At 42.0% G+C, this 25,945-nt stretch overlaps 1 protein-coding gene across 2 annotated transcripts; it reads left to right on the top strand.

The window, feature by feature from the left end:
* The first annotated feature begins 1,377 nt into the window (after window positions 1-1,377).
* qsm (Zona pelucida superfamily protein qsm) lies at window positions 1,378-25,938 on the top strand. 2 transcript variants are annotated; one of them, XM_018012486.2, is made up of 8 exons: window positions 1,378-1,532; window positions 1,946-2,068; window positions 22,734-22,963; window positions 23,690-23,913; window positions 24,483-24,591; window positions 24,691-24,812; window positions 24,912-25,186; window positions 25,258-25,938. In XM_018012486.2, the coding sequence occupies exons 2-8, from the start codon at window positions 1,993-1,995 to the stop codon at window positions 25,500-25,502; spliced, it is 1,281 nt and encodes a 426-aa protein (XP_017867975.1). In that variant the 5' UTR covers window positions 1,378-1,532; window positions 1,946-1,992; the 3' UTR covers window positions 25,503-25,938. The 2 variants fall into 2 exon arrangements, with proteins under 2 accessions (XP_017867975.1, XP_089325529.1); XM_089469403.1 differs by having other exon boundaries at window positions 1,518-1,547.
* The last annotated feature ends 7 nt before the right edge of the window (window positions 25,939-25,945 follow it).

Here is a 25,945-nt window from a genome sequence, read left to right as displayed (position 1 = left end):
TGCTATTAGAATATTTGTACATTTGTGGTTAGCAGGGACAGTAACCATTATCTACATAGCGAACAGCGTACTGTAAACTTGACAGAGTAAACAAATTTGAATATAGCGCGCTAAAGAAATAATTATTAATCAAGATGTGAATATGAAGCTAGAAACAAAACTATTTTTTAATGTTTTTAAATGAGTATCAAATGGATTATATTAAATTTCTAGTGTTAGATTAGTTCACAGACTGGAAATATTTTGATTTTGTTTAAGGGATTTGCGGCTTTGACTGATTGTAAATCCCCGGCTTTAATTGAAACTTAATATTAATTTACGACTTTAGGAATGGTGTTAAATCAATTGTTGTTTTATAGACATTTGCTTGGTATTCACTTAAATGTAAGAAGCAAATTTAATTAGCGCGCATCGTTGGCTGCATTTGTTTTCACGTCATTTACCGTTGCCCATTAGCCCGCCTACTGGGAGGCAGGTAGGGGGGCACTGCAAGTGGTCAGCTGGACTAATGATAGGCGCAGAGCTTTTGGCACATCAGCTGCTTTACTGCCCATTCATTGGAAAACTAACAAGAGCAGAATGCAGCTGTGTGTGAGTGGGGGAGGGAGGGAGAGTGTTTGTGTGTGCGCATTGCCCAGCAATAAAAGCTGTGCATTTTGGATGGAAGAGCACGCGCGGCCAACAAGTGTGAAATTGAGTGCATATAACGTGGCATAATGGCGCTCTATAGACCCGATCCAAATGACCACCAAAAGAACGGTTCTGGCTGCTTAAAGAAGCGGAAGTAGATGCTCAACATGCAGTACAGTGAACTCCAGCTTTAAGTACTTACCAGGGTCTGCTATCACAACACATCATAGATAAGCGCAGCTGAGAACAGCGACAATAATTAAATGTTTGCTTTAACTACATATAACAATAACAAAGGCCATATTATGTAATTGCTTGGAAAAAAAAATGGAAAAATGAAATAACAAACAAAACTTTGCTCTCCCACAATTTCTCATTTTCTCATTGGCAGCCGGCTGATTTTTATCAGCAAAAAGTTGAGCGAGTGTGTACGTGTGTGTGTGAGTTGTACTGAGAGCGATCCTGCCAGCATGGCTGCCGCAAGCTTCCACTCAAGCGCTCTCTCAGTTGCGCTCTAAAGTAAGCGAAGCAAAAGCTCGGCTTTGACTAATTGAATTGTTATTGTCTGTGGCACAGCTAAATTATGCACATAAACACATCTAGTTACTATTATTCACTTGTATATTATACTTAATTATTGTTATGAGCGCATTAAAACTCTTGGAGCGCCCCGCGCAGCAGCTTAAAAACTTAACTGGCGCTGCACCGTGTAGCCCCACGGGCCACAGTGGCTCAGCGAAGCGAGCGAAAAAACAACAACGGCAGACGTCACGCGCAAGCGTCGCTGCCGCTGTCCGTGTCGGCGTCGACGCTGAGCTCAGCTCAACTGATGCTCGGCTGGCTGTGAGTATTTAGTTACCTCGCGACCATCGTGCGGCCTGGACGTATTTTCGCCGTGTGAAGTAAGACGCGCTGACGTACTGTGTTCACGTTTCTCTGTTTTCGTCTCACTGTATGAATGTAACTCTGTGTGACTGTGTGTGTGTGTGTACGTGCGTGTCTGTGTGTTTTTTGTGTGTTTATTTGCCGTTGATTTGCTGAGTTTTCGACGTTTACCACTAGCCGTTGGCCAGCAGCAGCCTCGGCCGCTACTTGGACTGGCATTCTCTTTAGCACCACGGCTTTGTTTCATAATCTATGTATGCGTATGTGTGTATGAGTGTGTGTGTGCATGAGTTTGACTGACTGTTAAGGAATACAAATGATATGTGCGGTTGGCTCTTGTGGAGCATGTGCCGTTGTTTTCCTCTGCCCTGTTCTTTTGTGCAATCTAATATATAATAACGCCGTTTGTCTTTCCGTTTCGACCAATTAGAGACGAAATTAAAAATATATATAAATTATATTTCGGCGGTGGCGAAAATGCTTGCAACTCAACAACTTTGGCATGCCTTATGCCTGGCAGCTTTCGTATATTGTGGATTAGCGCATGCGAAGGGTAAGTAAAATAATCAAAACCAAAAAAATAAATTTTTGTATACTTGCAAAATAAACAAGCTTTTTTGTTCATACATACAACTGCAATTGAGCTTTGACTCATACAAACACACACATACACATGCGCATGATGTCATTTTGTGGGCAATGAAATACGAAAATGGTTATTTCGCCGCAAAACTGACCTCGTTTTCGCTTGAACTGCGCTCGCTCGATCTTCAATAGAAGTGGGTGCATGCTTGTGGGTGAGTGTGAGTGTTAGCGCTTAACGGTTTATCAGGGCAGCTTTTGTTTGCTTAAAATAGGAAAAATAGAAAATACGTTCAAAGCGAAACAAATGACTCTGACAACGAACTTGGCTAATAAAGTGTACCTCCAGCGTGGGCCCTACCATGATTCACATCGTGTGTCTGCCTGCCTACCTTATAAGCACTGCCCAAACACCCCACCCACAAGGCGACGCGCTCATCAACTTATGCACAGCCACAAAAACAAAGCCTCACACATTAGTCATTAACTTGCAAGTTGCCATACAGAGTCAGACTCACAGACACAAACAACAAAAGCGGCAAAAACAAAAGCCAAGAAAACAACAGCAAAGCAACAAAAATGAAAAGGCAAAACACCCACACAACAGGCAACAGACAACAGCCAACGAACAGTGAACAACACAACAGGAAGGGCAACATGACACGCTGAAAATGAACTGAAAAAAATTAAATACTTTATATGTAAAGTTTGAAGAAGAAGAAGAATAGCAATAGCAATGCAATACCCTAGACTTGAAGGGCTCATAAATCGTATTGTTAGCTTAAAAAAAAGCGAAAATTTATAAAATAGGGAATAAAACTATAAATGAGAATTAATAGAAGAAATCATTACGTATTAGCAATTATGGCTAAATTGGAGAATTTCAATATATAATATTTGAGTATATACTTAATGCATATGTTTTATAATTCGTTATATCTAATTTATGTTCATATTTATATCTATAATTATATATTGTGTGATAATTATCTACATTTTCTGCGAACTTAACTGGATTTTGTCTAAATTAAACTTGTTTTAAAAACAATAACTGGGGATCTTAACTGTATTTATATACATTCAAAATATCGATGTATATATCCCACTAAAACAAAAATTGCTTTAACAGCTAAGAAAGTCTTAAATAAACAGTGTGAGATAGAAAGTGAGAGAAACAAGAGAGAGATAATTAAACAGTGAAACAGAGTCTGTTATATCGAGAGATGAACGAAAGTAGAGAGATCTATATAGATTATTCATTCACATCTCTGTGTATCTGATTATTTTCTCCCTATATATTCTTAGAGAGATTAAAATATGTAGAGAAAGATAGAGGGCAGGTGAGAAAGTTACAGAGATAGATATGAGACGTAATGAGACAAATGTTGAATTCGATATATAGAGAGAAAGATATAAATTCCTATAGAGAATAAATTAGAGAGGGTTGCCACTGTCTTGGGAGATCAGAAAGAGGGATCCAAAGAGTGTGAGTGTTCTACGCCCACATACTAAAGCTATGCACATACATATATACTTATATATATATGAACTGACGTGCTGCTGCTGCTTATTAAAAAGCAATCAGACACTTCGATATTTTTACTTATTATAAGTACAGCAAAATAAGAAGCAGCAGCAGCAGCAGCAGCAGTAGCCACTCGCCTGACATTGGCCTTTGTGCGAGTGAGTCTGAGTGCTGCCTGACCATATACGATTACATATATATATATATAAATAAAAAAAATAAAAAAAACCAAGCAGCTTTATTTATAAACGCGAAACTCAAGTGCAGAAAATGAAGCGATAAAAAAAAGAAAAAAAAAAAAAAAAACGCGCGACAGTCGAGAACGTGTAGGCGAAACAGGTCTCAATTGAGTTGGCTAAAAACAAAATGCAGCCTAATGTGTCCAAACAGCAAAGCAGATACAGAAACAGATAACAAATATATATATATAGCTATATATAAATATATATGTATATGTATTTGTTATATATATTATAAGGCAGACATAATTTACGAGAGCGCGAAAGACGCAACTTCATAGCCGGCATGGCAGCTGTGTGGCTGACTTGTGGCATCTGTGGCAGACAGAAAGCAACAGCAGCGGCAACAGCAGCGGCAGCAAAAGCTGAAAGCTAAATTACGGGGCTGCCAGCATGGGGCGTGTCACAAAGAAACTAAGAAACAAATCAGTGCTAAAGCGAAACTCCGAGAAAAAGTAAAAGTTAAGGGAAATCTAGCAGCGGCTTAGCTAAGCCAAGCCAAAGGAAAGAAAATCTGTTAGCTAACCATAATTATTTTGTCTATGCATATTGCTTGAAAGAATACAAAAAAATATGTCTGAATGATCTCATTGGCATGAGATCTCTTGCTCATCAAGCGTCACAGCTGAGCGCACAAAGACTTTGACTTCGACTTCGAGTTCGACGTGGCTCCGCTTTAAAGGCAACTGACAAATCATCGAACTGTGATTAACTCGTTTAATTGCTGGTTAAGCAGCGCACGCGACGTCGACCTTGCCTTGCCAGTAAGGCTGAAGCCCTAAGCCTAAGTCTGCCCTCCCCTCTCACCATCCAGCCTTTTGCTGTGTCTGTGCAGCATTTAATTTATGGCCAGAACGAATCAAGAACAAACGAATGACTTAGACAGCGAACTTGCCATGGCATAATATATCGATGCGCTGACCAGTTGTAAATCTTTGCAGTCAAGCAGCGTCCATTTAAATAACATGCGACACAAGCAACAACAACAACAACAACAGCGAGAGTCGCATTATGTGGCATTAAGACAAAACATTGACAATCGCATTGTATGAGGGGGAGCAGCATCCAGGCACAACATAAACTAGACAACCACAAAAGAGCTGCAACAACAATAATGATCAGTGCGCTTTGACAAGCGACAGTTGGCCCGAGCAAGAGCAAGAGCAGCCGAAGCAGCAGCAGCAGCGGCAGAGTTCTCTTGCCACAGAGTTGCAGGCAGTCCGAGTTGCCTAAAAGGACAACAAACGAAATGCTCGTAATAATAAAGAAATTGCGCGCTGCTCCAACTCAACCCGTCCACATTATGCCAACGGGCTGGCCAGTCCCCAACTATATACTCACACTCACACACACACACACCTATATATATATAGGTGTATATATGTTTGCCACGGCGAGGCACAGACAGGATGATGATGAAGCTGATGCCACACAAGGCAAATAAACCGCTTGACTCGGCCGCTGCCTTCTGAGTTGGATGCGGCGGACTGCGCTTTACATTTTTGCCTTATGTGTGTGAAAAATGCCAATTTTAGAGCAAGTTCAGCTCATGTGTGTGTCTGTGTGCATGTGTATGTGTGTGTGTGAAAAATTGCCCGTCTAGACAAGCGCAGCAGCCGGAACAACAACAACAACAACATGAACAACAATCAAAGCCTTTTGCTAAGCTAATAAAATCGAGCTGCGATTGGGGCAACTGGAGAGCACAGACTCGTGTCTACCGAGTACCGACTGGCCTCCTGTTGTTGTCCAGCCCCTCCAGCCTCTGAACTCTTAACCCATTGTTGCCATTGATCCAGTGCTGACCCTCAAACAGCATTAAAAATAATAAACTATAAATAATATTGGATTGGATTTCATTTCGATGATAATTCAAACTGTTCTGTTAAGAGTTGGATAACATTATGTTAGGCTGCTGTTAGTTGTTAATGTAGAGTTATTTGCTATGTTAGTTGGAAATTAGTTTTGCGATTTACAGCAGTTTATCTATGTATCTGCAAATCACTGTTAATTAACAGCTTTATGTTATATTCAGCAAATGTAGAGCTTCTACAATTCTATCAAAAATCTATTATTATTCTCTTCTGCTTGTCTGAATCATTTTAAAAATCAATTGATTTTTAGCAATTTTTATTATGTTGTTTCTGTCTATGACTCTAAAACTCAGTTTAGCGACCTTTCCATTCATTCGAACTAAATGTAGATTTAAATTTATATTATGTTAATTGACAGCTTTTGTGTGTTAAGCATGGCTGTTGTTTATGTTATGATTATTGTTATAAAATGTTAAGCTGTTATGGACTTTTATGCTGAAGTTCTTTGAAAATTGATAAAAGTTAATGACCTAAGAATGTGGGTTAGGATCGTCCTCTGTTAAGTGGCGTTGTCACTGTAAGATTAACAAATGATGACATGTTAGGAAATGTATGCTATGTTATCTATTGCTATGTTAATTTTTTATGCTAAGCACCTCTGTTTTGATTCATTGGAATAGCATTTTGATTTTATGATTTAATAACAAATCTCTGCTAACAGTCTTAGTTTAATATTTGTTTTTATACACAAATTCCTTTCGAATTTAATCAAATAAAAACCTTTAAATTATTTAATAAGCTGCTTATGTTACATAACTTTTGTCATCAAAGAAACTCGTCTTACAGTCATATATGCAGCTGCTGCTCTGCTTCTGCCAGCTGTCAATCAATTTAATCCTTTTTGCTCGCTCAGCAACCGCAAGCGTGTCAATGGGTTAAGGTCGCCGTTGGGCTTAGCAAAACAATGCGTTGCCGCAATTGCCGCATGCTGCCCGCTTGTGTGTTAGCTGGAAAAAAGAACATCATAGGCAGGGCCGAGATGCTGAACTGGACTGGCTCTGGCAAGGCTTAGCCTGACCCTCTGCCCAAGCCTCAGACAGAGCCAGAGCCAGAGCCTGTGCGGCATTTGGCTGATTAAAAGGCAGCGATAAGAAAAACGAGCAAATCGAAAGGCGTCGGCGCGTTTTAAGGGTCTGGGCGAGAGTGCGGTCCGTACTCCCCGGCTCATTGCTGCTCAGGCATTTTGTCATCAAGTGTAAGCCATCTTTGTGCGCCGGCATTTTATTGAATTACAATCCGATTGGATGTATATCGCAGTTGGAGCTGCCTATTCAAGCTCAACAAGGACAACTCACTTGCTCACGAAGCTTTAATTAGCCCGCCAGCCTGCTAGCCAGCCAGACATGCAGTAAGCCAACTAGACAGTCAACCAGGCAGTTAGCCAACAGCTATTGAAGAACACAATAAAAAACAAAAACAAAAAAAAAAAAAACATAAAAATGTTTGTTATATTCGATTTTTGGCCAGCTTTGCTGTGTACCGTTAGCTGCGCTGACCATTTTGGCCAAAACACAAAATCTGACATACTGCCTGGCAGGCGGAGCGACGCGGCCAAAATGAAAGCCTAAAAGGCTTTCAGCTCGCTACTAGCCAAGTTAGCCAAGCTAACCAATCCCCACAATCAATTCGCGCTCCCAAGGCATTTCGAGAGTGTGCGCAAGAGTGTGTGTGAGTGTGTGTGTGTGTGTGTGTGTGTGTGTGTGTGTCGCGAATTGCGTATCATGAACCTGGCCAAGAGACCAACTCCTAACTGTATAAAGCAACAGTCGCAACACTTAACGGGTTTGGCACTCCTCCGAGCAAAAGCAAAAGCCATGCGTATTACACAAGACTAATTGTATTAGGAGGCAGCAGCAGCAGCAGCAGCAGCAGCTGCTACAGCAGCAGCAGCAACATCTACTGCAACTGCAACATGGAAATGTGTAACAGCAACTGTTGCTTAGTTTGTTTGCTGGCGAGCTCTTAAATCGACCTCATATGATATAACTGCGAATGCATTTTCCATGCGCATTAGGCATAGGACTTAAACCTAGCCAGCTCTTGCTTAAAGCCCTGGGAAACTATTTGAATTGTTCAGGTTTTATTGTTAGGCCATAAATATTTCACTATAAATTCGTTATTTTTTTCGCATTGCAGTTGTCGTATTAGACTTTTGCTTAAGATCTGAGAAGCTAATAAATATAATAATAGCCTAGAGAACTTTTATATATTCTAAATGGAATTGTTAGTTTTATGCATTTATTGCTGGAGTGAAGAATCATTCTGAAGATTATAGGCAGATTTTCAATAAATATGTTTCTATATTACTTTATTATATATTCAATCATCAATTTTAGTATCAATTTCAAGTATGCAATCATTTACAATATATTTTCCACTACTATATACAGTACAATAATTATAATACGGCAGTATCTAATAAATAAGCATGCTCTTCTATGTGATTGAATCGAATTTATGTTAATAATGTTTGTTATTATTATTCATCATATACATATACATATATGCAATTTGAGGCCTTTTACTATGATAACAGGGCATCTGCCAGTCGATTAACAATAAACATGAATTCTGACAAATGTAAGAATTTATATTTATATCTATAGCTAAGTCTTTTTGCTTCCATTATTGATTGTGTTAATAAGTTTACGCATTTGCTAGACTACTTTATTTACAGGGTATGCCAGCTCGTTTAGCATACTCTTCGTAACACTTTGCTTACTGTTTATGGCTGCAAATGTGGCAGCAAATTGTCAACCGTTGCCATTGCAAGGGCTCAGCGCGCATATTTATGAGGTCTGTGGCCTGATAAGCGTCGCCGCTGGCCATAAACTTGGCTGAGCTAAGTAAATTCTTTTTTTCGCTGCTGCGTGTGAAAGCAAGTGACAGGTGATACAGTTGAGTGTATGTATGTGTGTGTGTGTGTGTTTGTGAGTGTGGAATGTAGAGCAAATATTATGTAAATTTCATGAGCAGCAAAAAGAGAAGAAATGAAGAAGAAGATGCAAACCTGAAGCTAATCCTGAATGCAACCTACGCGTTTGCTTCAGTTGGCTTGGCAGGCCGCCAGCTAGGCAGCTAGGCTGCTAGTCAGCTAGTCAGCTAGCCAGGCAGCTAGCCAAGCAACTGCTGCCGCTTACCGTTAGACACCACTCCACGTAGTCCAATACGTAGTCCAGGTGTCCGCCAGTCCAGTTGTCCGGGTGTCGAACTGGCCAAGTGGCTCGTTGGGTTTTTAATTACCAAACAGTGCGTAGAGCCGCAACGCGTTGAGACTTTGAAGCGCAGCGACGCACCGACGCAGAGGTAGAAAAACTAACGGCCTAGCGGTGCTAGAACAGGATCAGCGCCCCATGCAAATTAGTAAGCCAAAACAGAGTGCAGCAGAGAGAGAGAGAGAGAGAGAGAGAGAGAGAGAGATAGAGGTGGGGTGCGTAAGTTTTGAGCGCCCGCAGCGGCAGCTGGCTTGAAAAATATTGCTCGCCACAATTGCATAATTTATGCGAAATTTATTTAATCTATTAGACGCACTGACCCGCAACGGGAGATGCAGATATACGCAAAAGACAGAGAGGGAGAGAGGGAGATAGAGCGGGAGGCAGATGGGTAAAACATTTACAGACTTTTGCATTTTGCCGGCCGCATCATGATAAATTGCATGTCTAACTGCATGTGGCAAATTAATCATATTTATTTGTTGTCGGTGCAGTTTTTGTTTGTTCAGTTTGTTGTTTGTTTGTTGTTGCTTGTTCTGCCTCTTCTGCTTCCTCCGCATCATCATCGTCATCATGTTCTTGTGCTTTCGTTACACATGCAGTTGGGCTGCTGAGATTGATGATGGCCTGGCTGACATTCTGTGGAGCGCATTACATTGATTGCCAGCCATTCAGCACGGGCAGCACTGACAAAAGACTTAGGCAACAAACTTGCAAAACATAAAAAAAGACTTTGGCAACAAACCTGAGTTTTGGCATTATATTAAAATTCATTAGAATGATGTTGAAGTCGAAGGCAGCCAAAAACAGAGGAATTATACTGACCATGTTTGAGTGTTGACTGTGCCACGTCTGCGTGTTGTTGTTGTTTCTGTTGTCGCTTTCGCATGCGAGCTGTGGCGCTTTGGCTGCCGCAATTTACACACGCACAGGCGTTGGCGGCCCAAAGTCAATGACACTGCAAAAATAAAACAAAACTCAAAGACAAGCAGACACAATAAACGCATGACTACTCAGAATTGAACAACGACTATGATATACCCTATGAGTGCAACTAAGCAAATAGCAGAAGAGGTTTTGATAGACTAAAAGAGTTTTGCTGGCGCTCGAGTGGAGTAGCATTTAAGCTAAGAGCTCTCCAGCTGAAGTTAGAGACTTAGGCTCGAGTCAAGCATATATATACATACATATTCTATAGATAAAAGCAGAAGAGCCCCAGACAATAGAGCTCGCCGAAGGCGAACAGAAAGCAAAGCGAACAACTGCTCTATCTGGGGATGTTGGCTATAAAAATGTGCTCATTATTATTGTAAGAGCTTTTAATGACAATAATAACAGCAGAAGGAAGGGCAACAACAACAACTACAACAGCAGCAGCAGCAACAGCAGCAGCAGCAACAGCAGCAGCAGAACATAAACACTTAATGTCATATGTTTTTTATTTCATGTCTATTATTTGGGTTTCTTATGTCGGCCTGTGGCCTCTTTAATTAACAAACAGAGAGAGAGAGAGAGACAGATAGAGAGAGATAGAGAGAGAGAGAGAGAGAGTCAGGTGTAAGAAATTGCGAGCACCTCGAGAACAGCTGGCTAGACTTGGATAATTATAAACATACTTTAGTGGAGATGTGTTAGATGTTATCGCTCAGTTGGCCATTTGGCTGGCTGCTTGATGAAAGCTCGTACGATAAGATCAGTGACAAAAATGCTCACTAATTAATTTATTGAATGCCAACTGTAAAGTGAAACACTCGACTGCGGCTACGCGGCCTCATAAAACTGTATGAATTATGATGAGCAGGAAGAATTCTCCCGTCCAGTCCAGTCCAGCCCAGCCCAGTCCAGTCCAGTTCGTGTCTTAAGTCTTTTGATAGGCGAGCTACGGCTTGCCGCGCCGCTGGCTGCTTATCAGAACATGCATGCGTTTGATGGCCAAATTACATGGCCAAACCGCAAAACAGCTAAAAGAGAGATGTAAAAGGAAAATGCAGAAAAAAAGGAGTAGCGCCCGCCCGTAATTGAAAAGAAATGCCCAAGATGCATATCGAAACGAACTGCCAGACTAAATTAAACAAGAGCGAGGAGCACCGACTGCAACTGCAACTGCAACTGCAACTGCAACTGATGCTGCTGCTGTTGTTGTTGCTGCTGCTGCTACTCTGGTCACTTGCCTGCCGGTCAAAATCAAGCCAATTTGCTCAAGATCCCTAAACCAGGAAGCAAAAAATCATTTTTGGTTTCGCTTTTCTCCCTCGAGTCAAGGGCAATGCTCAGTGGCCGCCAGAGAATTGCCTCGGTTAGATTTTGATTTGAATTTGCATTGCTGGCATTAAGATTAGATTGAATTGGATTGCCTGGGTGGCTCGCTTTGTGATGTTTATATATGTGTGTGTGTGTAAGTGTGTGGGAATGTGTGTGCCTAATGCGCCCTGCGGTTGATCTATTGTTACATTTACACCAAACCACAAAACACTTGAGCGTACATTACGCTCGTAAAATAATTGAATTTGGAAAGTTCAGATTAACACATAATAGATTTGATTATGTGGGAATGGAATGATAGTTTTTTAATGAAATTTTTAGATGAACTTAACGCATATGAGTTGATGCAAAGGAGAAGTAATTTCGATGCTGTGAACGGGAAATGAGCTTTGTTTAATTTTTATAAGAGGGCGGCTCTATTAGTAAATGGAGCGATAAGCTTCGTCTCTAAAATATTTTATATTTTGCCTTTGGCATCTTCTCGTAATCCTCTTCCATACCCGCTATCTCGTCGGATTTTTAATGGCCAAACGGCTTCACTTGATCAGTTGCACCGTAAATTGTCAACATTTTTCAAAGTAATGCTCTTCTCCGTAATTCTCAAATTTTATTCACATAAAAGCAGCTATCAAAAGATACTTAAAGCATTCCATTTACTGACTCATATCGCATCTTCAGCTCCCGCGGTTTCTGCTGCTGCTGCTGCTGCTGTTGTTGTTGTAGTTGTTGTGGATGTTGTTGCTGAGTGTTATTAGGTTTCAAATGCAATTTCAGTAGAATTTCAATTAAAATGTCGCCCAGTTGGCAATTAAAAGCGCAGCGCACCAAAAAGAAATGCTGTTAACAATGCAGCGCCGCGCCATGGCATGGCGTGGCATGGCATGGCCAAAACGGTTATTAACGTGGCCGCAGCAGATGGCTGGCCAGCGAAGCGTTCAGGCCAAACAGATAAACCGCATGGCCAGCCGGCCGGCGAGGCTAAGGCAGACGCGAGACAAATGCTGTTTCAACAAGTTTGTTGTACAAGCGCGGTAGATGGCCATCCGGCCTGACCCGGGCCATAAACTACGCGGATATCAAGATGCGTGCCATGGAATGTCTACCCAGAGACCCAGTTGGACAATTATAAATCATGATGCACTCTCTTGTTGAGCGTTAAGTGTGCGACGCGCACGTAAAAAAAAAAAAAAAAAAAAAAAAAGCGAAAAAAAAAACGCGTCGACAACTACGACTGGCCAAATAATAATGTCAATTGCAGGTGTGGGCCAGCAAGCCAAGTCTCTTGGCCATGGTCCACTCTGTGGCTGTGGCTGCTGTGGCCCACAGGCTAAAAGGCTAGGCCAGACGCTAGACGCTCCACGCTCGCCGCATTTGGGCATTAGCTGCAGCAGACGAACGCCCACAGCCCGATTTGGTCATCGAGTGTGTCGCTTTCTCACTCACTCACTCTCCCTCTCCCTCTCTCTCTCTCTCGCTCTGTGTGTGTAAGTCTGTGTTGCTTGCTGCTAATTCAACGCAAATCGCAAATGACCAAAATAAAATATTGCAGCCGCCACAGCCGCAGCCGCAGCCGCAGCCGCACGGAGTGTTGCAAGTTGCAACAAAAGGAGCTGCATACACGTATGCAATAAATTTTATGCCTGCGGCATCGGTCACTTGGTCATGCGGTGGCTTGTGTACACGTTTATTTTCTTCCTTTCTGTCCCATATTATGCACACACACGCACACACAGTGAGCCACAAAAGTGTTTGGCTGCGGCGCTTCAGTTTAGTCAGTTGAAAAGCCACAAATACCACAAAAGTGCATCAATAGATTCTAATAGTCTCTAAGCCCCTCTGAGCTGCCGCCCTCGCTCTCTGTTTACCTTGATTAGTCAGCGCTAGCTCTCTGTGCCCCTCCCCCACCCCCGCGTTGCGTGCTCGTAATTAGCAATTGGGTCGCACAGTTCAGAGTTCACTTTCCTCGCACCCAAACGTTTGATTAATGTTCGCATCGCCGGCTGGAGCTCTCTGACAGCGTATCGCATTACATGGCCAATAGACATTGGCCCAAAGCATCGGAATTTGGTATTTTGTGTGTCATCGCCGCGGGCAGCCAGTTGGATATGTGTCAGCCCGATGTTTGCCATGAAAATAACAATTTTTTGATAAATGATTAGCGACAAGTGCCGAAAGACTATCTTTCTCGCCATCTCTCTCTCTCTCTCCATCTCTCCTTCGCTCGTTCTCTCTCAATCTCTTTCTATGTATCTCTCATTCGTTTGACAATCCATTGGCCTCTCTGCGTGCGTCGCTCGCTGTTTGCTCTTCGATTCTCTAGCTGCAGGCAACAACTTTATTGCCAATTAAGCATAAAAAGGCAGCATCGCCTGCCATTACATTAGGAGAAATGCAATTATACGGCGTGTTTAAATTGCAAAGGCGACGTTGTTGCTGCTGCTGCTGCTGTTGTTGTCGTTGTTGTTTCATGTTGCTGATAGTTGCTTAATGTATTTAATTGCAAATATGGTAAGAGCAACGCGCTACAGACACAACACTTTCACACCAAAATGGTAAAAGGGGCAGTCGGACAGTACTAACAGCTAAAGAGTGGAGTGCGACTCTTAGATACCCTCTAGTTTAGGTAACTAATTATGGGAACGAAATGACATGACATGTGTCACATGCATATATATACATATACACATGAATATATACATATATACTTAAACAAATACATATAAAACATATCTATTTATATAAATAAGGGTACATATTTATGAATTTGCTGAATTAGTTGGTCGAACTTTTAGCTAATCAAATGAAGCTTTATAAATTAATACAACATTCAAACATAGAATCTTTGAGTATATATATTAAATGCTATCCTGAGATTTGTCTACACTTAAAATACAGTATAGAGCCGGTATCTGAAGAATCAGCATCAGCTAACTTTTGGCTAGTCTAGCTGACTTAATCACTTATAAATTTAGCTAAATTTATCTAAAATTATGTTTATACATTTAGAAAAGTATAAAAAATATATACTACTAAATAATTATTCCCACTTTGATATATAGTTGGTTCCCCTCTAAAGAGCAAGACTTATAGAAGAAGACAAGACTTTGTTTATAGTTTTCTAAATTTTTTGCCTAAGTCTCTGGCTGCCATGGCAACCCTAGCATACACCGTTCCTCTAAGGCTCGAAAGGTATTCGCAGCAAAGTTCCATATTAGTATAAAGTGATTGTAAACCTGTTTCAAATAGCCGTGCAAATAGAGCTGTAGCACCCACAGTTAGGGTATAAAGGCAACAGCAACTACGAATGCAACTGCAACTGCAACTGCAACTGTAATTAGAATGCCTTGGCAGGTGAACGACGCTTGTTGGCCATTGCTAATAATTTCTGTTAACTGCCTTTTGCCGCATTTAGCTGCAAATTGAATTAATTTGTATGATTGGGGCCATGTTGGGGATTTAGTGATTAACTTGCCTCAGTTACAGTTAGGCGGGGCAGCCTAAAAACTGTAAACGCATTTTTCGCAAATTACTTAATAATGCAAAGGCAAAAAACAAAACAAAAAATAATATAAGCAAAAGCACACATAACAATGCAACAATTGGCTGCAACTCGCTTTCGTTGAGGCACTTAGCGGTAAATTGTGTTGCCACTGCGCCACAGCCTCCCCAGCTGCTGTTGATGTGTGAGTGGCATGTGGAGAGCAGCAGCAGCAGCAGCAGCAGCAGCGGCAGCTGGGCTCGCATATTTTTGCCGCTTTTTCTTTTCATTTTATTTATTCTTACCTCGGTTTACCCAGCGGAAACGAACAATTTAGCAAATGCCACCGCGTAGCGCCAAGCACAAGAATGCCTGAGAGTGAGAGAGAGACAGAGGGAGAGGCATAGCTGCAGTTGAGGCACATTGTGGGTGTATGCGGCATTTGTTGTTTGAACACATTAGCCATGCAAATAGCTGACTAACTGCCTGTCGTCTGCCCCCCGCTCCTCCACCAAGCTCTGTGGCAAGTCATGCCACATTTGCCACATGAGCGCTAGTTGCAACATTTACAGCTGTTGACTCCTGTTGTTGTTGTTGCTGGAGCTGCTGCTGCTGCTGCAGCCAAGTTCAAGTTTATGTCCAAGTCATATTGCTTGGCCAGCTTACAGTTCTTTTTGGTCGCCTTTTTGTTTTCTGCGCGCTCTCATGTCTAAACTGTTGTGTAATTTAATTAGCCAGCTGCGCATAATGTTCACGCCAAGTGGAAGCACAAATTTACCGTAAGGCAACGTTGTTTTTCTCTGCTCTCTGCTGTTTTTTATTTTATTTATTTTTTTTTTTTTTTTTGCATCTCATGTTTGAGATGTGGCTAAGGCAGAGGTAAGACGAGCCGCAGCTAAGCTGTGCCTGCTTGCTCATAATCTATCTAGCTGTCTCTCTTTCACACTCTCCATCTCTCTTTGTCGCTGTTTCCTCTGGGCAATTAATCATGCGTCTACTTTGAGTGAGCAAGTCGAGCAGAAGAGTTTTGAAGTTTTGGCTCGGTTCGGGTTTATGTGTAGCAACTGAAATTCAATTCATTTGGCCTTAATGCGCTTTGGTTGGCTCCTTCCGGCTTGACTGTAAAATCTGATGAATCTGGCTAAAATCTATAAAGCGGCAAATTGCGTCATTTCAAAACAATTGGCAAATAAAAAAAAAAAATACAAAAACCAGAAGCTGATAATAATATAAATAAAAAGCCAACGAGTGAGCAAGAATTGGCAACAAGTTTTAATGTGGCTAGAAAAAAATGATAAACTGACAGCAATTTTGTATTTACTTGACTCTGACTCTGACTCGGACTCTGTATGCAATGCACACGATCGATCGTCGCTGTGCGTCTCTATGAATGCCAAGGCGTGTGCTGCGCTCAACTGGCCAAACAGCTCAAGGATAGCAGCTGCATCGATACTTCACTTGGTGACATCACATCACATCACATCACATTGCTTGATAGAAATGAGATGGTGTGTGTGTATATATGTGTGTGATTAAACTAAACATGGAATTATGAGAAATTGCTTTTCAAATTATGTTTGTTTGTTTTTTTGTTTTTTTTTTTTTATTTAATAGAGTTATTAATTAATGAATTTATAAATATATATGTATTTGTTTGCTTAGAATGTTTATGCGTAAACTTTTGTCTTATACTCTGTAATGATTCCAATTACCTTTAAACCCTATTATTATGTACTGCTAGCAGAATTTCTTTGATTTTTCTATTCCGCTGTTATTACTGTTACTGTAACAGTCCCTTTTTAAAATAAATTTTATGTTAAACTTTTAAAGTTACTCCTGCTGTTATATACAGACATTGCTGATATTTTTCTGTTACTATTACTCTTGCTGTTGCTCGTTCTGTCGCGCCTGCAAATTAGCATTCCTCTGTCGCTGTAGCAGTCCTTATTAGTTTTGCTATTGCAATTGCTGTGGCTGCCTCTGTTACTCACACTGCTTCTTCTGGAATTAACATTGCTCCAGTTAATAGGGATCCTGCAGTTAACATCGCTCCTGTTGCTGCTGTTTCAGTTGCTATTGCTGTTACCGTGGTCATTATCTCTGCTATTGCTGTTTCTATTGTAAAAGCTGTTATTGCGACGGCTGCTGACGTAGCTGTTGCCATAGTTTATTTTGTTGTCTGCTGTTGCTTTTGGTAATTTGTCGTAATTTTGTCGTTCTGTTCTGCTGCTGCTGCTGTTAGTGCTAGTGTAAATCTTACTCTGACTGTTAATCCTATTGTTCCTGCTTCTGGTTTCTGTATATACATATTATTAGATTTGAATCTCTTAACATTTATCTGTTAGCATAACATTCTAGCTGTTATTGCTGTTATTCCAATCGCTGCTGCTGCTGCTGCTGTGATTGCTGCCCCTTGCTGTTAAGTGCAGCGTATGTCTTCAATTCAAGTGTTATCCCCTTTAGCTGACTGACTGTTTCGCCGTGTACTCTAACTGTGACTGCAACTATATAATAGCACAGTAGGCAGTCAAGTTTTTCAGTTGACTGGGCCCAGAGGCAACCGACTCGAACTGCTGCCAGCTAAGCACTTAACAATTATCACATTTGTGGCCACATTGCGAGCCGGGCCATAAAAAAGCACACACACACATACATGTACACACAAGCAAGCAACATCTGCAATTTGACGCTGGATGTTCGTCTGTCTCCGCCTCCGTCCGTCCGAGTGACCGTCGCTCCCATCAGTTTTTTGCTGTGGCTGTGGCCGCTAAACAAGATTGTTTATTGACTCGCCCACTTTGATGAATTTACGCGGCAACATTGACACATTGACACTGCTTAGCATATGAGAAAACCAAAAAGAAGAAGAAGAAGACAACACCCACTTGGCTTGCGGGCAGACCTGTGGCTCGCCGGCGCTGACCTGCTGCCTGGAGCGACGTTTTCTAATTTATTTTTGATGCCCGGCCGTTAAGCGTAATTGGTCATTTGGTGCGTCAATGAGACGGTGGTTCAGGCCCCGCTGCTAACCAGCCAGGAGGCAGCGTTCAGCGTTTTTGCAACCGCAACATGTGACTGCAACACAGTTAACTGGGGGAACTGCCCCTTTCTCCGTCTCTCCCCTTCTCTCTCTCTCTCCCTCTCTCCCTCTCGCTCTCTCTCTCGCTCTGTTGAGTAAATTACCAGTATTTCCTGTGCATTGGCCAAGATTGATGATAATCGTGCGTCGTGTGTGTCAAGATTGTTGCTTTTGTTGCTGCTGCAATTTGTTTTGCAAAATGCGATAACAAAACGCTATCAGCTGCAGCAGCGGCAGCAGCAGCGGCGGCAGCAGCAACAGCTGCATCATAACTGTGCGAGTCACTCAAGGATTGCTGCTAATGCACAACTTTTGTCTATCTCTGTGTGTGTGTGGGGGGCAGCTCTTTACATGCATGTTTACCGTTCGTTGCGCATTCAATTTAAGTTTTTGCACAGCCGCCAGGCATAACACTTTGACCAAAATGCAGCTATATATAAATGTGTATATATATATATATATATATATATATATACAGATATGAGAAACACGCAAGAAGACCTGCAGCTCCTTCTGCTTGGCAGCCAATGCAAACGTGACTTCGTTCGCTGACTCAGACAATTGCATAATCTTTGCCAGCCAATTGCCAATTGCCTATTGCCAATTGCAATTGCACTTGCAATGCAGACGGCAACAACAGCAACAGCAATGGCAACTGCAACTGCAACTGCAACGACGCCAATGTCCATGTCGTTGAACGTCGCCACACAGCGCGACTGTTGGGCTTGGCCATTGAAACAATTGCGATGCGGGGGGTGTTGGGGCAACCGAAATTGCCTGACAACGTGCCGTGCGGTGCGGTGTGGTGCGGGTGGCTGACTAACGCTTAGGTGCTGAGAGATGCTGGATGATGTCTTGCCACCTTTCACGACTGCCTATCTGTCTGTCTCTCTGGCTGTCCCACTGTCCCACTCTCCGTCTGTCCCTCTGTCTGGCTGGCTTCTTAGCTGCAAAACGATGCCATTTGCATGGCAATCATTTTGAATTTGTTGGCTTTGACTATTGGCGTGGCTTGTAAAGCATTTGCCACTTATGCTCTTCCTCTCGGCATACCCTGTAATTGTGATTGACAGACTGAGCTGTCAGCTTAACTTATATTGACAGTTGGGTGACTTTTTTTTTTATGGTGGGAAAGTTTTTCTTGAGTACGATTTTGACAATTCAGTTGGGATCAGCAGGGGAAATAATGCATATATGGGGAAGGCGGCAGAGTTTGTATGGAGGATATCAAAGCTTATTAGCTAATTGATATCGAGTGAGTGTCTATAGAGTTTAGGTGTGTCAACTGGATCAAAAAAGGATCAAATGTTCTAAAAGGTAACCCATTCAACTGAGCTCTGTTAATTAAAAGTCTATATTAACTTGTTAGTTAGTATAATGTCTTATTCATAACTGTTGTAGTCTTAATGCATGCACTATAATCTAGATCTTTTTCATATGATATAAATAATGAATGCTGTTTCTTTGCTTAGTTCAATTGATTAAGAAATATCTATCTATATTTCAATATATTTATTTTTGCAATCTTACAGCGTGTCTGCTAGTCGAGCAGACGCTTTTAGCTTGCAGTCTTATTGATTTGTGCATTCATTTGATTGTGCGCGCGCATTTGCTTGCCAAATTGTTGAAAGACTGTGTATCCAAATGTCGTGGCTGTTGATGCCGGATAGGAAGTCAGCGGACAGGAGTCTGGGAGTTCGGGCGACACAGTCGGGAGTCGGAATTTGGTAGACAGTGCCAGTGACATAGTCGGGGATGGGTCTGAGTCTGAGTCTGAGTCGGAGTCTGGCCATGGGCCGTGTTGATGCTGCTGATGGTGCTGATGATGTTGCTCTAGCAGCAGCTGAGCAGTCCAGCTGCCCAAACGCCCTGCCAGCATTCGCTACCCTCCCATTCCCCCTGTTGCCTTTCTCTGTTTAGCTTTTCTTGTGAATTTCGCTCCGGGTCATTTTCATTTTAATGTAATTTCTTTTAAATTTATTGTTAATGGAAATTTATGCTTGAACCGAAGCTGAGGCAGCGGCTGCAGCGCCGGCCGAGGCCAAAATGTCTGAGCTGAAGCATGTTGCATGCATGCTGCACGTTTTCTTGATTTGTCATGTTGCAGGTTAAATGCTAATGGCAACTTTTTTCTCCTTCTATTTTTGGTCGTTTTTTGTTTTTTGTTTTTTTTTGTTCTCTCTCTTTTGATTTCGATTCCAAGAAGCTTGAAGGTGCCCCAGTCAAGCGGCATTTGATGATCTGCTTCGTTTTGTTGCAGCACACACACAAATTGCCTCTTGTTGCAAACACATATCTAACAAGCGCCAAAAAGGCCAAGAAATCCATTCGGCGCTGGTCATGTGCGAGATGTGGGTTAAGTCTTTTACAGATATAAGTATATATAGATTGTGTATATCGATGTATGAGTGTGTGTGTGTGCAGAAATAGTTTAAGGTACAACAAGATTCTCACGAGTCAAGTCGAGCCAAGCTAAGGCGAGCCAGGCCAGGCCGTGCCATAAAAATTGTGTCAGATAAATCGTAATCAGTCGGCATTGATATAGTCGCAGTCAATAATGCGATTCTTACGACTTAAGCTGTAAAAATTCAATAAAAATACCTTGGCTTGCAATTAACGCCAGCCTTGGGTGTCTCGTCGAATCAAATGACTTAGGCGACAAACTTGCGTGGCTGGCGCACATTGAGAGCCGAACTCGATTGAGCAAGGGCTCTCAATTATTGTCACGAGCTGCCGACAACATTTCCTGCTGACTGCAGATGGGGAGAAACAGACAGAGAGAGAGAGAGAGAGAGAGTGAGGAGAGGGAGAGCGGCGAGGGAGCGGAAACGGGAGACACAGTCAGACTTACCATGGCTCAATTAACTGCTCAACATGTGGGCGTGCCCATTTGCAGTTCCAGTTCCAGTTCCAGCTCTAGTTCTAGTTGATAAATCAATGGGTCGTTGTCGTGTCATCGGGCACTTAGGCCTGCGTCTGCCTGGGTTTTTATTTGTTTAGCCGCGGAAGTACTTAACAGTCGAATGCGGAGCGCTCTTCACATGCTATGCCCAGTGCTTCTTCTAGTGTTTTTCCCTTGTAATTGTTTTAGGCGCCGCTTGCATTACGCCCACCTTGACGCCGCCTCTTGAATTACCAAGTGGGCAATGGCAACGGCTGTGGCAGTGGCAGTGGCAATCGCAATCGCATTTGCAGCTGCCGCCGCTTTTTAATTGCCTTGCAATTTCTATTTCCTAGTTTTTATTGTCTGTCTGTTCTCATTGTCGGGTTTCACTCTCTCTCTCTCTCCTCTCTCTTTTGCTCTCTGTATCTCTCGCTCTCGCCAGCTAATTAATGCCAAACTTAAGCGTTTCTTTTCTCTCATTATCGAGCTGCGGCTGCGTGCCAATTGCAAGCACGGGTTGCCACAGTAATTTGTCACACTTTGGCTCAAGCGCAGTTTGTAGATTAATAAATTTAGATTATTTTTGGGATTAGTTGTTCCGCTCTAGCTGTCAACAGAAGCAGTTGGCAGGGATATTAATTAGAAACCATAAGTGACTGATTATTCACGCTTCTTAGTTTTTAGACTTTTTGCTTTAGCTATGCAGAACGAGGCAGCCTTAACAGCAGCAGTAAATATACATATAAAAAAAATAAAAATAAATAAATAAAATATTTTATAAATAATATAATACGTATTAAATTCACTTATAAATAAGTTACAATTTGATAATATTTAACTCGATATTTTTATTTTAAACATATATGAATATTAACTTTAAATTTTGTCCGATTTCTTCAAAAAAAAAAAAAAAAAAAAAAAAAAAAAAAAAAAATGTTGTAATTTAAATACTAATTTTTTTAAGATAAAAAATAGAAGTATTTTCCACATATAGAACCATATTTTCATTAGATTTAGTTTATGGCAAATTAATTAATATAATTATACAGGGATTCGATTTACGTTTTTGGTTCTGTGTAAAAAAAATAATCGACCTCAAATGAAGATCGTTCACATGTACATATATAATATTTTTCTTTGATATATCATTTCTCTACCCATCAGCGAGCTCTTCAGTTCTGACTCTTGACTTTTACACAGAATTCTGTGGCTGGTTTTTCGGCTAATTTTTGTTGGTTTTATTGTTTCCATTGTTCGCTGCGTCTGTTGTTTGTTCTGCTTTAGCTGTTGCTGCTGCCTTTTGTTGTACAACGCACATTTAATTGGGGGGCATTTCTGTTTAAATGTTTTGGTAATGCCTGGCCTTGTGCTGCTGCTATTAGAACGAGTTTGAAGCACTTTGTGCGAAATTATTCAAATTACGCGGCAAATGCGCTGCTGATCAGTCCGCAAATGAAGGCTTTATCGCACCGGATTGGGGGGCAGCTACAACATTTAAGCCTCCCCACACATGTTCGAAGTATAATCAGATTTTGATTACTATGGCAGCCACAGCAGCAACAGCAGCAGCAGCAGCAGCATCGGAATTATGCCAAAAGCCCAACACTCCAGCCACAAACTAAACCAAAGCAGTGTGTGAGTGTGTCTCGAGTGTGTGTAGACGAGCCTGACAGCTTCTGACGAGTTGACCGGCGGCTGCAATGGCTGGACTGTGGCCAAGACATTTTCTCCATATATAAATATATATAGACTGCGTGATACCCTGGCTCACTGTCACATAGCAGCTGTCTAGCTGCATTCTTATATGCTCGCATTGGTTTCGCTTGTGCTGGGCATCAAAAGCAGCCCTGCAGCTTTATGTAGCGCGGCAATAAAAACGAAAGACTTAGGCAACGAACGCGCTCCACTTCCATAGTAATTATGCGTCAATTGTTTAGTGCGGCCTGGACATGCCAGCCAGGCGTCGCATTTGGCTCAGGCTCGGCCATGCCAACGACATGCTAGCCCACTTTCCTCGGTAGTCTATGCAGACAGCAATTTAATTTCCATTTTGCATTCTTTTCGCTCGATTGTATTGCAGGCGCACACAAGGTACACTGCTCCGAGGATCAGATGCGCGTCGAGATTGGCTTGCCCGCGGAGACGAATGCCAGTGCGCCAGCGGATCGTACGCAAATCTACTTGGAGGGTCTCAAGGGCTATCCGGATGTGCGCTGTCAGCCCGCAATCGATGGCGCTTTGGCCGTCTTTCGCCTCTCGCTCAGCGACTTTTACGAGTGCGGCGTGACGCGAATGGTCAACCAGTTAACGGTATGTGAATGCTATGAAGAGATGAGAGAGAGGGCGGGCAGAGAGAAAAATAGAAAAGAGAGAGAGAGAGACAAGAGACATTGATGAGATAGAGATTAAGTATAGATTAAGAAGAGATAGATAAGAGATAGACGTAGAGAGAAAGAGACAGAGAGAGAGAGCATGTGAGAGACATAGAAGATACTGAGAATATATAGAGAAGAAATCGCGAAATTGAAGAAGTAGAGAAGACATGGAAAAGAAAAACAGAAGAGGCTGAGATGAAAGAGAAGGCAATAAGATACTGAATAGAGACAGAGAAGAGATATTAAAATAAATTAAAGAGAGAGTAAAGAAAGCCAGAAGAGATAGGAATAAACAAAAAAATAAAGAGTGAAGAGAATAGAGTAGAGACAGAGAATATATAGAGATGAGGCAGAGAAAATACGAAGAGACAGAAAAGAAAGTGAAACCTTATAAAGAAGAGACCAAGATGATATATGATATACAGAGAAGTATATGGCATATTTGGTGAAAAAGAGATCTGAGGACTAGAATAAGAAAAAGTCGAAGAGTAAACAGCAGCGAAAATGAGAGAAGAAAAGAGAACACAAAAGAAAAGTAAGGAAATGAAAAGAGAAAACAAGAGCAGAGCATAGAAGAAAAGAGAAATGCGCTGATCATAGCTGATCAGAGGAGCGAACCCAACGACTGCAGACTGTTTTATCTGCTGTTTTGTCACCACAGGGCAAGAAGGTGTATTACCATAAAATCATCATTGAATCGGCCAGCAGCAAGGAGATTGTCAGCGTCAAGTGCATTACCACAAGCGGTCCGGTTTACAACGTCATGATGAATGGCACCAATGCCGCACGGGAGCAGACGCAAGTTGTGCTCCAGGAGCAGCAGCCATCTTCGCATCATGGTCTGGTCAGACGTGATGTGCTGCCGGCGGGCTTTCAGGAACCAGAGTAAGTTTTTGGCCAAGTCAGGCGCATCTTTTAATTGCCCCATCAAAATGCAACGTCCTCAAATTGCAACTATGCATATAGTTAGTTCTTTTTTTCTGTTCGTACGTATTTTATGCGCAATCTATGCATACGTTATGGCATATTAGGAGGAGACCCAACCCTACGCCAAGGCTGTGTGGTCATAAATCAAGCGACTTGGCTGTTCGAGCTATTACCAGCCGGTAATTGGCCATCAAATCAATGCCCCCGCTAATGCAGCCAGCTCGCCTCCCCTCGGTTAGTCAATTTAATTGCTGGGCGTGCCAGTTGGACAAACGGACTTAATGATACAGAGTGCGAAGGTAGAGAGATAGAGAGAGAGGGAGGGAGAGGGAGAGAGAGAGGAGGCATTACAATGTTTGCTTTGTTGATTTACGTGCCTTGGTGTCCTTCAATTGCTTCTTCTTTTTTGTACAGCTGCGGCATATATTTAATGGGCGTCGCCACGCCCAGACCCTCAATTACGACAGCTCTTTTTATTACGCGTCTATTTTTTCCTTCTTATTATTATTTATTCATATGCTCTGCAGAGATCTGGAGATAACCACCTCGTTGACAAAACGCGCACCGGAGCCGCGGCTCTCCATTGGCGTCAGCCAGGATGGACAGAAGTTTACACAAGACTTGACTGTTAAGTCGGTAGGTAGATATACTTATATATATATATACACACACACACACACACACACACACATGTGTACATGTTTCATCTATTTATGCTCACTAATATGCTCGCAGGGCACACCATTGACCATGGAAATCAACTTGGATGAGGACTCGGCGCCGGTTTATGGCCTGGGCGTCAATTATTTGGATGTTACAGACACGCACACCTCCTCCGAGACGCTGATCTTCAAGGGGTGCGTACGAACAACAACAACAACAGCAACAACAGCAACAGCATCAATTATCCCTAACTAGTTTGTGTGTTAATCTTTTGACTAATCTTTCTGTTGCAGCTGCACTGTGGATCCGTATCTCTTTGAGAACTTCAACACCATCGATGGGGATATATTGAGCGCCAAGTTCAAGGCCTTCAAGTTTCCCGATTCTTCCTATGTGCAGTTCCGCGCCACAGTCAACGTTTGCCTGGACAAGTGCCTGGGCACCCAGTGCTCGAACAATCAGGTGGGCTTTGGCCGGCGCAAGCGTGAGATTAGCGCTGCGAATAAGGTCTATGAGATCTCATTGGCCATGTTCCTGCGGGTCAATGACAACGAGGGCATTAACAAGAGTACGTTTTTAAGACAGCTGTAAAAATTTGTTGATTTTGCCTTTTACTAATTGCTGCATTTCTCTTGTCAGATGAGGTGCTGCAGCTGGAGGAGAAGCTGCGCGAGCTGAAGTTGGCCAATCAGCGCTTGGCGCGCAATAGTCGAGGTAACTTTGCAGAGCTGAGCCGCAGCATGGAGCAGACGCCCGCCAGCAGCGCAGTGCCCGCCTTCGTGGTGGATGAGCGAGAGCTGGGACAGCTCAGCTCGGCTGCTGTCCAGCCTGTCATGTTCAGCCTTTGGGCGCTGGTCGTTGCGCTATGTTGGCGCCTCATGTAAATAGTCGCGAGAATATGTATGGCAAAGTGTATATCTCAAAAAGGAGGGCGTTCTGGTTGTTAATCAGGTCCAAGCTGCGTGTGTGTGTATGGCAATAATAATAATAATAATTAAAAGATAAAAGCAAAAATAACAAATACGAAAGAGAAAACAAACAATATATATGTACTACCTATTACTAATAGATACTTATGTAACTGCCATTTATAAAACGTAATTACAAATAATTTTAATGTGAGCAGAACCTAAGGAAACCAACAACAACGGCAACAACTTAAACAACAGCTACAACAAACAGTGATTCTTATAAACATTTCGATTAAAACATATTAAATTGGTCTTACAAATAAGCACCTACTAGTCTTATAAGTGTAACTGTTAAGCTAATTTAATTAATGACTAAAACTAAATGAATTAATAAAATTAAACAATCCAATTTGTGT

Source organism: Drosophila arizonae, chromosome 5, assembly GCF_054131065.1.
Source record: "Drosophila arizonae isolate 15081-1271.41 chromosome 5, UAZ_ARI_1.0, whole genome shotgun sequence".
Lineage (NCBI taxonomy): Eukaryota > Metazoa > Arthropoda > Insecta > Diptera > Drosophilidae > Drosophila > Drosophila arizonae.
The sequence above is the reverse complement of the archived record's forward strand: the minus strand, read 5'-3'. Positions and strand labels throughout refer to the sequence as shown.

Bases quoted from the DNA above. Each gene is read 5' to 3' on its own strand.
- qsm (XM_018012486.2), top strand. From the start codon at position 1,993: ATGCTTGCAACTCAACAACTTTGGCATGCCTTATGCCTGGCAGCTTTC. The intron at 2,069-22,733 runs GTAAGTAAAATA...ATTGTATTGCAG, and splicing joins TGGATTAGCGCATGCGAAGG to GCGCACACAAGGTACACTGC. The intron at 22,964-23,689 runs GTATGTGAATGC...TTGTCACCACAG, and splicing joins GAATGGTCAACCAGTTAACG to GGCAAGAAGGTGTATTACCA.